The 14,860-nt window shown below is 37.8% G+C and overlaps 1 protein-coding gene across 1 annotated transcript in view; it reads left to right on the top strand.

Annotated features, from left to right (window-relative positions):
- The window catches only part of adamts3 (ADAM metallopeptidase with thrombospondin type 1 motif, 3), a 139,638-nt gene that overhangs the window by 112,041 nt on the left and 12,737 nt on the right, over nt 1–14,860 (top strand). The window contains exons 16-19 of the mRNA XM_069705990.1: nt 3,079–3,159; nt 6,849–7,012; nt 11,524–11,680; nt 12,185–12,317. Coding sequence (XP_069562091.1) covers nt 3,079–3,159; nt 6,849–7,012; nt 11,524–11,680; nt 12,185–12,317 — 535 coding nt within the window. The remainder of the gene's footprint in view (nt 1–3,078; nt 3,160–6,848; nt 7,013–11,523; nt 11,681–12,184; nt 12,318–14,860) is intronic.

The following is a 14,860-nucleotide window of genomic DNA, read 5'->3' as shown; positions in this document are numbered from 1 at the left end:
ACTTACAAACAGATATTGCATAGCCAACCAGAGACAACGTATTATCAGCTTGTCACACTTTGTTATTCATTTTGATATTTTCATTGTCTCTAATAATCGTTTTTTAGACAATTGCCTAAAAAACTTGCTTCATCAAAAATTCCACAAACGTCACTCATCTATCTTTTCAAAATGCTGGAGATGGATGCAGCAAACACCTATGTCCAATTTATTCAAATAGAAAAGTGTATGAACTGTGAATACCCTGGGAATACTGTAAAAGTTTAGAAAATGTATCCAGTAATAATAATATGAAATGTGTGAGCTCTGCTGTTGCAAATGTAGATTTATTTTGCCTGAACAGTGGGTTCCTTGAACTGAAGGAGGAAGCCTGCCTGTAATTTCTTACTGCAGTGCCGTTATCTCCTTGAAGGGACTCTTAAACTATAACTGTGTTTCAGCTCCACGCTGCACATTAATTCTGCTTTTGTTCATTGAGCTCGTAGGGTCATGCTTTACCTCCACCTGAGAAACAGTTTAACAAAGGATTCCGAAGTCAGGGTCCACTCCTTGTTCTATTGGGGAATCTTTAGCCATATTTTGTGTTTGTTTCCTTGTATTTGGCTCTAGTGAGTGAATGGTAACATGGAGCTTTGTCTGTGGTAGCAGGTGGTCTTATGGACATTTCGAATATGTTTTGTGTTCAGTACATGTCAGTATTAATTCATGGTTGACTGATAAAAATCTGTAACTAATAAAGGTGAGTATTTATAAGATTAAAAAAAAACAGCCCTACTGGAATATAATATTGATTTACATGAGTTAATAGAGGTGTTTATTTAATTGAAACCCCTCCTGCAGAACTCTGTTATTTCTCTTTTCTCACATGTTAAATTTGAATTCACAGCCAATAAATTAGTGTATAAGTAGGGGGCAGAGTGACAGAGGTGTGCCGAGAATCTGACAGCTCGCACAGCCGTCACTCTGAACAGTCAAGCTCTTTTGAAGTAAGGCTCATTAATTATCAGAAAAAAGTCCCGCCTTTATTTATTTATTGACATAGTTATGGTCAATATACTGTAGGTTCGAGTTAAAGTGTTTTATGAATCAAATTTGTGAACTCATTAACAATTAATGTTAATCCTTTATATAACGTCTTCAGTTCAAACGCGCGCGTGCACACACACGCACACTAAATCATGGTAAACTTAGACGTACCCACTGTGTCGTGTTGACTTGAATGAGTAGGTGCTTCATTTCTTTTGAAAATGTGACTTCACAGAAACAGCAGCATGAAGAGAATACCTTGAATGAATGACCTTTCATTACTGTGACAGTTTCATGATGCTTTTAAAAATCCAGTCTGAAATAATTATTTCTCAATTTCATTTAAGTGAAACAATGTTACGACATCAGCAGAGACTTTCAGACCAAAATTTAAATGGACTTCCTGTGAGAATTGATGTGGTGCGGCTTCATCAAACCATTTTTAAGATGTATTTTATTATCACTGTGATCAATCCCCTTTGTTTCTTAACATCTCACTCTCATTTAACCACTCACCTTTTTTAACAGGGAAACAGTTAAGCAAGAGAGCCCAAAAAGAAACCCCTTTGTTGGAAAACATAATATGCAAGTATCCAGTATTACCGAATCCCTCACAACCTCCTTTCTTGCATTTCCTGTCCTGCTTGTAGTGCAGATGGATGCCTAACGCTGTAGAGATCTGGAGACAAGAGTGATATAAGCTGCTGTTTCTTTTGTTCCTTGGTACTAATTAAGTGTCTATTCAGGTCTGAGTCAACTGTTGTAACTGTCACTGGTTTATTATACAATTAAGTTTCTAAAACTCTCAATACAAAGTTGATTTTTATGATGTTTGTGGTCTAATGTAAATAACTTTAACAGCCTAACAAACTAACTTTAGACTTTGTGCAAGATGTCATTCCACAAACCTGCAGACCTTTTGGGATATTGTTGGCCATTTACAGTGGAATTTATAGGATAATTTATAGAATTTACATCCAAAGGGTAATTTTAGACAGCTGGCCTGCAGTATTTTCTTTCAGTCCTCACAAAACTCATCATCAAATTGTAATTTCTCTTGAGTGGCTTGGGGTTCAGAAACTGATCAGAAGACGTTTTCTTAGAAGTGAAAGGTAATCATTGTCATCATTTTACAAAAGTTAGATTTCCGGTTATGTTTTCAATGTACTGCATCTTGTGCACCACTCGCTACTGTTGTAGCCTCGTGTGAGCACTGCGACAATGTGCCAGGAGCATTCATAATCACCCTCTGCCACACCGCTGCGTCTGAGTGAGTGTTGAGCCTGCCTGTCAAATTTAAAGACAAGTAATTACACCTCTACAGTTTAATCCTGGTGATTGACAAGTGCCACCCAGCCAGCAAAAGTAGTTTGCCTCCTCATCTTGTGTGAATTCCTCTGGTCACCGCTACTCTAGTTAAAAATGCTGCCAATTTGAGTGATGTTGTGGAAAAAAGAATTGAGAGAGTGAAATACTGACTAACTGATTTATTTCATTTTGAAGGGAGGACCAGGGGAGCCTTCTCTCTGCCTAAAGGAGCTCGAAATGTATTTTTAAATGAAACGGAGGACTCTAGAAATGTACTTGGTGAGTCAGTGGTGGGTTTGTAAGTGGTGGACATCCATGGCGGAAGTTGACTTTGCTGTCATGTAGTCTTAAAATCCTGTTATTCCATCACGCCTTATTGAAACGTGGCTGAAGGCTCTTTTCATTCACATCCTACATGCACATAATCAATATGCAAACAAACAGAAGGAGGTGCAGTTCATTACAGAGACTTTGTTTTTGATGATGAAACAGATGGATATGAATGAACTTTGTGGCCTGTTTCAATAAAACTTTTACCTGCAGGCTTCTATAGTGAGGAGGAAAGCCAACATAGCAGTTTTTCTAACTTCTTTGTAGAGCAAAGTGAGCAAAACTTCTGGAACACGTGTGATGTCCATCGCTGCAAACAGATTGTTAGTGTATGTGCTTAACTTACCTCTCTCTGTCTTATCTTTCCTAACCCTCCCTCCTGCTTCTGCTGCTGCTGCTACAAACTTGGCAAAGGTTACCTTAAGATGTTTCTCATTCCTCCTGGAGCTAGACATGTGATCATCCAAGAACATGAGGCCTCCCCTCAAATTCTTGGTAAGTGTGACTTCCCAACACAAACACATGTACTGTATGAACTCTGAGGATACCAAGAGACAGCTCATCACCATCCTCCACGTTTCCCTGCGAGAATAACGTTTTCTGTAAAATCATAGAATATTGATGATGCATAATTTATTCCCTGCCACCACGCAGGCTGAGAAAATTACTCTTCATTTTGCACATTCATGATTCATCTGTTGCTATATTAGTAGATTATCTCGCTTATTTTTTTTTTTAAACTCTCTCTAAAAATGGGGTGAATTCACAGTCACAACCAAGCATATGCACAAGGAATCAGCACTACTTATGACCAGAACAACAGAAACAGAGAGTGAGTCATTATGAAATGTGATTATTTTTATAATTTGTCAACAGAACTTCTGCAAAGTTTTGTCTAAAACATGATGAACAGAGTGAAAAGTGACATCCTGTACAGTTCTAGTGCTATCGTGGGTACATCAAAGAAAAACAACATAAGCAGTTTTTTGCTCATATTGACATACAGTATACTCATGTTCAAACCATAAAGACTTCTAACAACCACATACATAGTGGTTGGATACAAAATGTTCGAACTTGGTGTTGCAAACCAACGACTGTAAGTGGTGTCAATCTGACAGACACCACTGATTTATTTTAACTATGACAACAATCACTCCCCAACCTTTACCATATTAAGACCAATCCTTATATCTGGCGAATTATTTATAACCGTTGTTAAATGTGTGAGCTATAAAACTTTTTTTTTTTGGACAACAGTCCAAAACTCAAAGATTTTCAATTTGTATTTACATTTCAATTTAGATTGTATTTGGGTTGAAACCAGCTGCTGCTATGAGAGGATGATAAGCCTAAACCACACATAAATATGCCATAAAAATATGGTGGAGAAATTGGAGCAAGTTTGAAGTAAAAGGGTGGTAATATAAATGAATAAATGGCATAGATAATCAGTATCATCTTACTTTAACGCATGAAGGCATTGAGTAAATTACTTAAAGCTCCTCTCATTTATAAAATCCCTCAAAACTCATCTCTGCTGATCAAAATTAACAAATAATAATTCCTGCCTCCATATTCTCCCACCCCTCCACCGCTCACCTGCAGGTTGATGATATGGAGAGCCCACCATTGGTTCCTTCAGTATGTAATGTAAATGGCTGCCTGGAACTGTTTTGGAGCTTTTTCTTTTCCTTTTTTGGGGTCCTAAAATACATCTCCAGCCCTCCTCTGTCCATATGTGGCTGAAGGCTTTGATGTGACGTGACAGATATTTGTGCCCCCAGATTGAATAACTTCATCCAAAAGGAGCTCGCCTTGGTGAAATTCGCCGCAGCACAGCGACTCCACTTCTGTTTCAATCTGTGCACATTACTGCAGCGGCATCCCCGCTTGTCCCCAGCAACTAGACTGTGTGCTGACTTTCAGCTGCAGTGGCCTCTTCCTCTAGCCTGGTGCGAACCAGAACCCAATTTCACATGAAAATATGAGTCTGGCTTCCATCCATAGACAATTGTTTGCAAACGTTCCTTCCTACTGGGCGTAGACTTCGGGTTCATTTTAACCCATCAGAGTGTCCTGAAACCGGCCAACGCTCTGCCACTGCTGCAACTACCTTCGGCCTGTGTCCACACAAGTGTTTTTTCTTGACTACAGCATATTTTTTGTTTTTTATTGTTTTAATGAACGCCAGCAGCTAAACAAGGTGCTGAGCGTTTATTCTGTGCTGGACTCTGAACGTTCAGCTATTTTTTCCGGTCAGCGAGAGATGAAAAATATTAGTGCTGCGATCGTCACCACCATCAGCCATCCAATCACAGCGAAGTAGGGGCGGGACAAACGCGGTTAACCACCGACACTGGCCGCTGATTGTTCCGCCCTTCAGAGTGGCTGTGGAAAGGCTAATATGAGCCAAGTTACCAGACGTTTATCACAGCAAAACAAAATTAAGCTGTGAGTGATAGTCGGCAGAACCAGGCTACTCTCCCTACTCCATATGCCGTAATTCCTCCTACTCATATCAGTAGCCATGAATTCCTCATCCCAGCATTACATATCTACAGGAGCATTGCTTTCTTCCTTGGTCTTTCAGTATTTGTTAGGTTAAGTGAATAGAACACATGGGGGACAGGCTGCTTTCGTTTTTGAGCTGTGAAGAGCCACCCCTCTCTGGAGCTGACTGTCTTACAAAAAAGTTGTAAGTACAATTTCAAGCAAGATCCCATGTCAGGTGACATGGTATGATTGCCTTCTATTAGATTTAAAATGAATTAGATTGAAATTAAACACTAAAATCACTTGAATACTTGTGTTGAGTCTACATTTGGCTTTTGATGAGACCATTTGAACATCTAATACTTGAAAAAGTGTTGTAGCATCCACATTGCTTTATTTGGAAGATAGCATCAATCCATCTTGTCACTTTCATTATCACCAAACGGAACTACTGATAGATCATTGAAGGTTGTTCTGACCTATAAAGGAATAATGTTTACTTAACATTTCCCTGCTAGTTCTGCCTTTTTGTCATTCTGACAATATTTCATATACACTCGAGCAATTATGACACAATTTAAACAATAATGTATTCATTCAGTGTTTGTATTCAGAAACTAAATCAGACCGCAGCTTTGGAAGATAATCAGCAGGTTGTTATCAATTAGAAGCGGTTCAGGTCTTTCTCTCTGGTACGCCTTCTAACACTTGATGACAACACTAATGAGACGCATCAATGCAGCTATTAAGCCAAACAACCAGGGGATTTAATTATACAATTTTCAAAACATATTTATAACGTTGTATAAAAGTTCAAATACCTGCTGGCGGACAGTTAGTACATTGGTACACTTCAAACAAAGTAAAGAGTGGAAGAATAACAGTAAATGATACACTTTTTCACCTTTCCGGTCTCAAAGTGCTTTACGATTTATCTCCCATTCACCCATTAACATGGCAGTTTCAAACCAGCAGGAACTACAACACCTGTTTTAATAGGAAGTGAAGGGGATAAGTGCTGGAAGGTTGTTTGTTTAATGTACGCTTTAAAATATTACTCCTGTCAACACATCCAAGAAATTCATTAATAGCTATGTTTAGTCAAAAAAACCTCTGCAAGGCCTTTCACACAACAAATGATCAACAAGCCTATGCACACTATTTCCCCACTATATATCCTGTAAAAATTAAGATATCAATAAATAATTCATAATTAGGGTAATAAAATATATTTTTTTAAGTGTTTTAAAATTGCGCACCAGAATTGTATTTAGTCCTGAAGGAGAAATCCAGAATATATGGACTGTAACAAATAAATGAGATTAAACAAATGAGATTAAACAATTGAAGCATGAAAGTAAAACATTTTAATTGGAAAAGAACAGAAGAAATTATCTGTAGCAGAAACATGTGGGTGGCTTTAGCATCTTTTAATTGTAGTGCATTTTTCCCAATGGTATGCATTTAAATGCATCACATGCATTTAATGCATCTGATAAACATGGCAATTTTCACTTTGCCTCACACGTCTGTCATAGTCTTTACAAACGAGTATGAGAAATTAGCTTCTATGACTCGCCCTTTTGATGTAACTTTTTTTCCCAGTGAATAATTCAGAAGTTTTGTAGTTGATTGAGTGAAGATATTTCAAGCTCTGTCACTGGCTCATAACGAATAACTAATTACAGCAATCAAGAACCAGGCGACGGGGCATTACATTCTCAATGGAAAAGGAGAAGAGGTCAAGTCCAGAAGCTTCATTGACTTGGGCGTAGTGTGGCACTACATCATCGAGGACGAAGTGGAGACGCTGCACACTGACGGACCTCTGAATGACCCTGTGGTGGTTCTGGTAAGAACACTTTTTTCACTATCAAAGCGCAGATTTGAGTTTATCTAAAAGGCTATTTGCTTGATAATGAGACACAGATCAGCCATTTTCCCCAATCTTCCCAAACACCCTTTCTTCTCATTAAATTTATATTACTGTTTGCTAGAGCCTAATTAAAAAAAAAAAAAAAAAAAAAAATTGTAATTAAAAGTCATTGTAATGAAATATAAAAGAATGTTAATGGATGATTATGTGTTTTAAGGGGAGTTTTATAAGAGAACCTTTAACTTGCATGTTAAAAAGTTTGAAAACTTACAGAGTACAAGTAAGGCTCTAATGGATGAAAATATTCTAATTGAATTCAGAACGGATAGACAGAACTGACAGGCAGCATACTTTTGTGGTAACGTGGTCACTTCTTTTGGAGCAGCTCTCTAAACTTGGGGATTGAACAGGTATGAATCCAGGATTGTGGTTGCTGCACTGACTAGACCCAAGATAATTAATAGCAACAGTGCTAGGAGTAACATTTATCTCTCTCTTGACTTGTTTTCCTTAGACATTCAGCACTGAACATGTGAACTGAAGAGAGCTGGCTTACCGAATTTTTAGAACATATCTGGAAACTAAGCTTTGTCAGTGCATTTACTGTCTGTACAGCTGTGTCTAAGGCATATATAGTGACAATAAAACGATGTGGCTGTCCTCTGGGCAACTATGCAGATATGATATGACCTACATAAAACTTTAACATAATATAATAATACATTTAAAAATATATATTTAAACAAAGGAAAAGTTTGAAAACAATGGAATGCAATATATTAATCATCACTGGGGTCTGAGATACAATTTTGTGCCTGTTAATGACCTCCACGGGGCACATGAGGAGGAGGCTTTGATGTGTATTGACAAACTCATTGGTGCAATTTATTATTTTTATGATCAGTTAATCTGTAGTCTGTGCCCCTTGAATATTGTGATCAAAACAGGAAATGGCACGTGTGTTACATTACATGAAATAGAATGATATAAACAGAGCTTCATACAGAAAAAACTGTTTTAAACCTAAAAGGATATATTTAAGCATCAGATACCAAATGGCTAAAATGAGCCACCTGAATATCCTAAAAATGAATCTTTGATTTATAAAGAGAAATAGATAGGTAGGTAGGTAGGTAGGTAGGTAGGTAGGTAGGTAGGTAGGTAGTTACTTTATTAATCCCCAAGGGGACAACATTTTTTCGCTACAGCAGCATACAGGAAGCAATAAGATAATAATAGAATAATAAAAAGCAATAAAATAGCAGTAAAAAAATATTAAATATAAAATGCACAGTATATACAGTACAGTATATATCTATATATATTATATACAAACAACCAAGAAACACATACAACAGTGTTATTGTTGTGTAATGGATTTTGCCAGAGGTGAGTTATTGTACAGTCTTATTGCGGTTGGCAGGAATGATCTCCTGTATCTGTCCTTGTGACAGCGGAGCTGGAGGAGTCTTTTAGAGAAAGTGCTCTGCTGTCCCTGCAGCAGGTGGTGGAGAGGGTTGTCAGGATTATCCAATATGGATAATAGGATAGGGCTTCTAAAACCCACCCTTTTCATTATTTTTAATTTTTCATTATTTTCCTTTGAATATCTATTCATTCAAAAGGAAAAGAATGAAAAATATAAAAAATATTAGGTTCATTATCTAATGAACCTAATAAACATAATGGTTTAATTTTCACAGTTTTGGATTTTGTAACAGGCAGATATTGACCTTCAGTTCAAATATGCAATAACGTGTTCCCAGGTCAACAGAGAAGCAAAGTTATATGGAGAAAATACGATCACGGTCCATAGATTGTGGAGCATCTAATATTCACGGTTTTATCATTACTATAATGAATTAACCCCCCACCAGGTGGTGATCAATTATGAACTGCTCCTATCTTCACCCAAGTGCTCAAAACAATCGCTGCAGATCAGAGGGTATGAGCACAAATCCTTTCATTGATCTTAGGTCTAATGTGTACTGTTACCTTTATGGACCCCCTTCTGCTTGAACACGGTGTGTGTTGTGTCCAAACCATGGCTACCAAAAAAGATGATAACAATTTATGACTCAGGTTCTGGTTCAGATTAGGCAAGCTATTGCTCCCATTTACCTCCTCCAGGTTTCTCTATTCTTACCCACATAAGCGTTGAAGTCTTCCATAACTATAGTGATCTTTCCAGGACCCAGGGCCAGTGCTGTGCATGGAGGTGAGCCCAATTATATCTAATGATATTATAACTGTGGGCCTTTCCCACCAGAGGTCACATTCCACATCCCAAGAGCTAGTCTATGTGGCCAGGGATTGGCACACCTGATGCTTGCCGGTGAGCCCCACTCTCAGTTGAGACTTCAGGAGGATGCCCTAGTCTGCCCAGTCTGGGCAAGGTAACTCAGTGCTGAAGCTTGCTTTCCATTTGGATGTAATGAATCCCTCTTTGTCTGAGCTCTCCCCTGAGACCAATTAGCCCTCAAAGAGCCTACTGGGGGCTAATGCCTCTGATAACACAACTTCCAGGATTACTGAGACACACACAAACGCCTCAACTACGTTAATGTGTCAAATTTCAATGGAACACAAAATTTGTGTTTATGTTTATCAAAACAACAACATGTATTCTCATTTTAAATTCCCAAAAGGTTATAATTGTCTTTGGATCCTCCTACTTCACTTTTTACCAGATAGAGTTTACAGGTCTGGTGTCGTTACTTTCAGTCTTTGCAGTTTGGGTACTATATGGTACAAGGTCTATATCTTATTTGTTTTCAATACTAAGGTAGACCCACTGAAAATAAATTCCTGAAGTACATAGATACCAAATGCTCTAGACCAGAGGTATTCAACAGGGGGTCCATGACCCCTACGAGGTCTGCGCAGGTACTGCACGGGGTCCATGAAATTTTTGGTTGATTAGACACTTTTTCATTTTAATTTTTTCAATCCCCCCCCCCCCACAAATTTAAGTGTCTTTAAATACACATTAACATGAATCCAACATGTAGCGAATGGATAAATGGAGGCAGAAGATGTTATCTTTCAGTCAGAAATGCACACATTCAGAGACACACAGGAGCTCTCAAGCACCGGTTCACTCACTGCGCGAGACTAGCCAGGACCTGTCCCTCTAAGCCTACTGCACTCCTCCAGTTTAATATGAATCACAATTTTATACAATATATATATAGTAGGGGGTCCCTGCTCCATCTCTCTATCAGTTTGGGGGTCCTTGGCCTGAAAAACATTGAAGATGCCTGCTCTACACTGTAGGGAGGCTGTGGCTCAGATGGTAGAGTTGGTTTCACACTAATCAGAAGGTTGGTGGTTCAATCCCCAGCTCCTCCTGTCCACATACCTAAGTGTCCTTGAGCAAGACGCTGAACCCTAAGTTTCTCCCGATGGTGTACCATCGGTGTGTGAATGTGCTCCTGATGGCACCACCTTGCATGGTGATCTGTCTCATTAGTGGGTGAATGGAAAACCATGTTAAAGCACTTTGAGACCGAAAGGTAATAAAGCACTATACAAGTACAGACCATTTACCATATCTGATGACAAAAAACACTAAATATTGATTAACATTATTAATTTAGCATATTAAATGGAAGTTTACTGACCTTAAGTCATCACAGTCACTGAATTAGTGAGTAAAGTGGAGTTAATGCCCAGAAGACCAGATTTTAAAACCGACTTTTAAACCAGTTTTATAATAGCGTCCCTTTTCTTCTCCTGCAGGATTCAAACCATTCACTATCCACTCACCATGCACTCAAACCATCCACGCCAAGTTCTTCCATACCCACAATGGCTTGGTAAACCTATTGCCAGCAGCAAGAAGGGAATCAGTACAATTAGAAATTAGGTTCCATTAGGATTACCCAGAGGCTTTCATTATGCATCCTCTGACAACATAGCATAGATAATAATTTTGACCTGTGGAAACTTGTGGAAACTTTAAAAGTAAAAACCGATTCTATCAAGTTATGAAGTCATTAAAATGATACAATAATGGCTGACAGGTTTTAATAGGGCTATTAATTTACTTTTTCTGTTTATTTGTCTGTAATTTTTGATACATTTTGAATTTGGGTTTGTCAAGTAAAAAGGTTAATCACTTGGTTAAAACTGGTTTTACGCACACATTAACTGACATTTACATAATCAAGGTAATCTATATTTGTGTTGATCCTTCTAACCTCAATAGCCTAATAACCTAATATTTATATTTGATAATATAATATATCCATACCCACTTTATCATGAACAGGATAAAGGACACAGGGTCCCAGCTTACCAGTCCATCACGGAACACATAGAGACAGATGGAAACAAAGACCGTTCACGCTCTTATTCACACCTATTTTATTTTTGTAGAATCACCAATTAACCTGAGATGTACAGTATGTTTTTTTTGGGGATGGTGGGAGGAAGCTGGAGTACCTGGTGATTTGTGTTAACTTCTTTCTTCCCTTGGTTTGTAGATTATTCCCAAGGACAATGAAACACGGTCTACTTTGATGTACAAGTACATCATCCATGAAGATTCAGTTCCTGTCAACAACAACAATGTTATCCAAGAGGACACCTATGAGTGGGCTCTGAAAAGCTGGTCTCCGTGTTCCAAGCCTTGTGCTGGCGGTAATGAATAAATTACAATCACAATTAAAAGAGAGAGGAATAATTTTATTTTTTTATTTTTTATTGTGCTACAAATCTGATTACCTGAATTGTATTCTCACTGCTCCTGTTGTATGTAGACACGCTTCATTTTTACAGTCCGAACATAACAACAACACAATATTAATACAATATAGAGCTATTTTTGGGTAACAAGGTAAAAGTAATGGCTGGGGGGGTCAAAAGGATTATTTTATACTAATGCAAACATCATACATAATTTTTAGTACTGACATTAACTGTATACTTTGTTACGTATTGAGAGAAAGCATTTAACTGCAATTTTTTTCAAACCTTAAGTGTGATTAAAGTATGAAATAGTCTAAAGAATTACAAAGGATGATTTAAAAAGTGCTGAAGTTTGATTTTTTTTTTTTTTACTTTACAGTTATAAATGTAGACTAATGCTGCTTTTGTATGCCTTACTAAAGACTGTATAATGAAAAAACAATTATTCTTTCAAAGGGTTTCAGTTCACGAAGTATGGGTGTCGGAAAAAAGGAGACACCAAGATGGTTCACCGAGGCTACTGTGACGCCAGCAAGAAGCCAAAACCCATCCGCAGAATGTGTAACCTTCAGGACTGCACACAGCCTCAGTGAGTACAGACTCCTCCGCTCTCTTTGCCGTATTACCCACAATGATACTATAAATTCAGATGCAAAAGGGATAGGTACCACAGTTTAAATGTAGTGTAAAATCAAAGACATATTAAATATCCATATTGTCTTAAGATATACATCATCATATTGGTCATCTCAACACCTTAATCGAGCACAAATTCTTATATTCATATAATAATTTACTAAATTGTTGTTACCTTTTTGACATAAACTTGTTTCATACCAGGCCTTTTTTAAGCCCAAAAACTTTGACCTATGCTGTTAGGGGGTGTGAACCATCCACATTTTACAATTTGTAGTTTCTTTGCAGCAACATACACCTTTTAAGAATTGTTTTCTGTTGTGGTGTAGTTTCAACTGTGTGTTTTTAATCAAAACTAGATTTATTGGCCAGGCACGTGAACACATATGAGAAATTTGGCTCTGATTTTGTTTATTTCAATGAATTTACACCCTAATAAAGTAGACAAACAGCAGAACAAGAACAACAAAGATTTACAGAGACAAGTTGAATTAATTTTAATTATCATATACCAATATCACAAATCATGGATGTAAATTGCAACTTGCTGGTTTTTGGAGTATAGGTAATTCATTTTCCATTAGAAAAGTTGAATTAAGCAAATTGGAACAATCAAGTTTTAGTCAGATACAAGAAGTGAAGAAGTAATTTCATATTTCAATAAATAGTACACATGGACATGTATTAGTGATTACAAATTAATGGTCAATTGGTGTTAAAGCAGGCTGATAATGGCAATACTGTACATATAAACTGCATCAAGAATTCATTCACAAATATTAGGGAAAAATAAGTTACAGAAACTGTAAAATTAGCTCAAATGAGACATTTTTAATTTTAATGTGACTCAATGCAGTCATTATTTCAGTTTTCTGTGGTTCAGATATGTTTCTGCTTTAGCTTGGAGTTCTGTAAATGTCTGTTTTATATTTCATTTAGCTCCTAGATTTGCCCAGATCTTCAAAGACCAGGCCGATGTTGATAAGACTTACGCAAGGATTTTCCTTGTGGAGCCTGAAATCTGCTGTAACAACCTGAACAGGTCTAGTTTTTATCAATGCATCCTTGTTAGGTGAGCCATGAGTTGTTTCACAAAGGTTCAATCATAGAAGCCAGTTTTAATTTCTACTGAATTATTTAAAAGACAAGACACGAGCTCATGGGAGTGAAAAGTAGCCTTTCTAAGTGATAACACACCTTAGCTGCATGGAGCTGCTACTCTGGTAACAGATGCATGGCTGTGAAAGCAAAACGGAATTGTGAAAGAATTACTTGTTTTGTTGGCTGAGGGGTCCAAATACAGAGTCAGCAAAGAAAGAGCAAGCAGATGAAAGAAATGGTTTGAAAAAGAAGGATGGATATAAGCTTGAGTTGTGAAGGCAGTAAGAGACGGTAAGTTTAATAGCAGATGCCTTTAAGAACTGCAGCCAAATTCAACCATCCCAGCTTAAGGTGGCTTCTTCAGTTCATCAGCCAACTTCGACACTGAGATAATGCCATGTAACTCAATGAAGACCTCACACAGTAGGCAAATGTTTACCCACTCGCTGTTTTGTTCGGCTTTAAAGAAATTTTCAAGAAATCGAAAGCTGCTGAGATCTGACACTGGATGAAACATACACTCTGATGTTGAGGAAACTATATGTCTCTCTGAAAGTCTCACTGACTTTTCTTTGGGGTGGAGATTTGACTGCATCACAGAAGATCTCCATATGAGCAAAATGGAGCAAATATCTGACACTTGTTCCTTTTTTTAAAAGCTGGCTGATGCATCTTAATGGTCCTCAACTTCATCAAAAGTATTGCTCCTGAGACTCTTTTACCTTGAAGTAATGTCAACAGCATGGCTCGGAGATACAAATGATAAGCAGGCGGTACACCCCAGTGAAATATCTGTTGAATGGATTTCCATGACATTTCTTGCAATCATTCCTTAGTAGATGACTCACTTTGGCAGTTCTATAATTGCCAATATTTCAAATGTTTACCTTAATCCAGTGAAATATTGCAGCAGCAACTGGATGGATGCACACAGGCATATTACTGATGGCTGCACTCCACCTATGGGAGGTTCTGTTTTTGTGAATGCTCATTCACTGTGACGGCTTATTGGGAAACGTCTTGAACACACCTGTCCATCACCTATTATAACAAGTCAACACATCTGCTGTGAAAAAGGTCCTTTGTTTTCTATATACTGTATGCCTGCACATCACCAGCGACGTCACATGTATGATTAAACACCACAACCACTTCCCCCCCTCACTCCCACAATGCCCTCCCACACTCCCAATCACAGACACCTGCCGCTCCCAGCTAGGTTGTAGCTTGTTTGATTTGAATATTGTGTTCTTTAGTTTAGAAAGTTAGTTTTCCTATATTTAAAATGAATTACTGCAGTTACTGATGTAACCCGTGATTGCCAAACACTACGTGAACATTTATGAAGGTCAAGCCCCCTCCAGATACACATTAAAAATTTCAAAAAATATTTTG

Source organism: Brachyistius frenatus, unplaced genomic scaffold (assembly GCF_029030835.1).
Source record: "Brachyistius frenatus isolate BFR_SWC_R1_liver_20210118 unplaced genomic scaffold, ASM2903083v1 Contig_60, whole genome shotgun sequence".
Taxonomy (NCBI): domain Eukaryota; kingdom Metazoa; phylum Chordata; class Actinopteri; family Embiotocidae; genus Brachyistius; species Brachyistius frenatus.
Note: the sequence above shows the minus strand (reverse complement) of the source record. Positions and strands in the feature narration are given on the sequence as shown.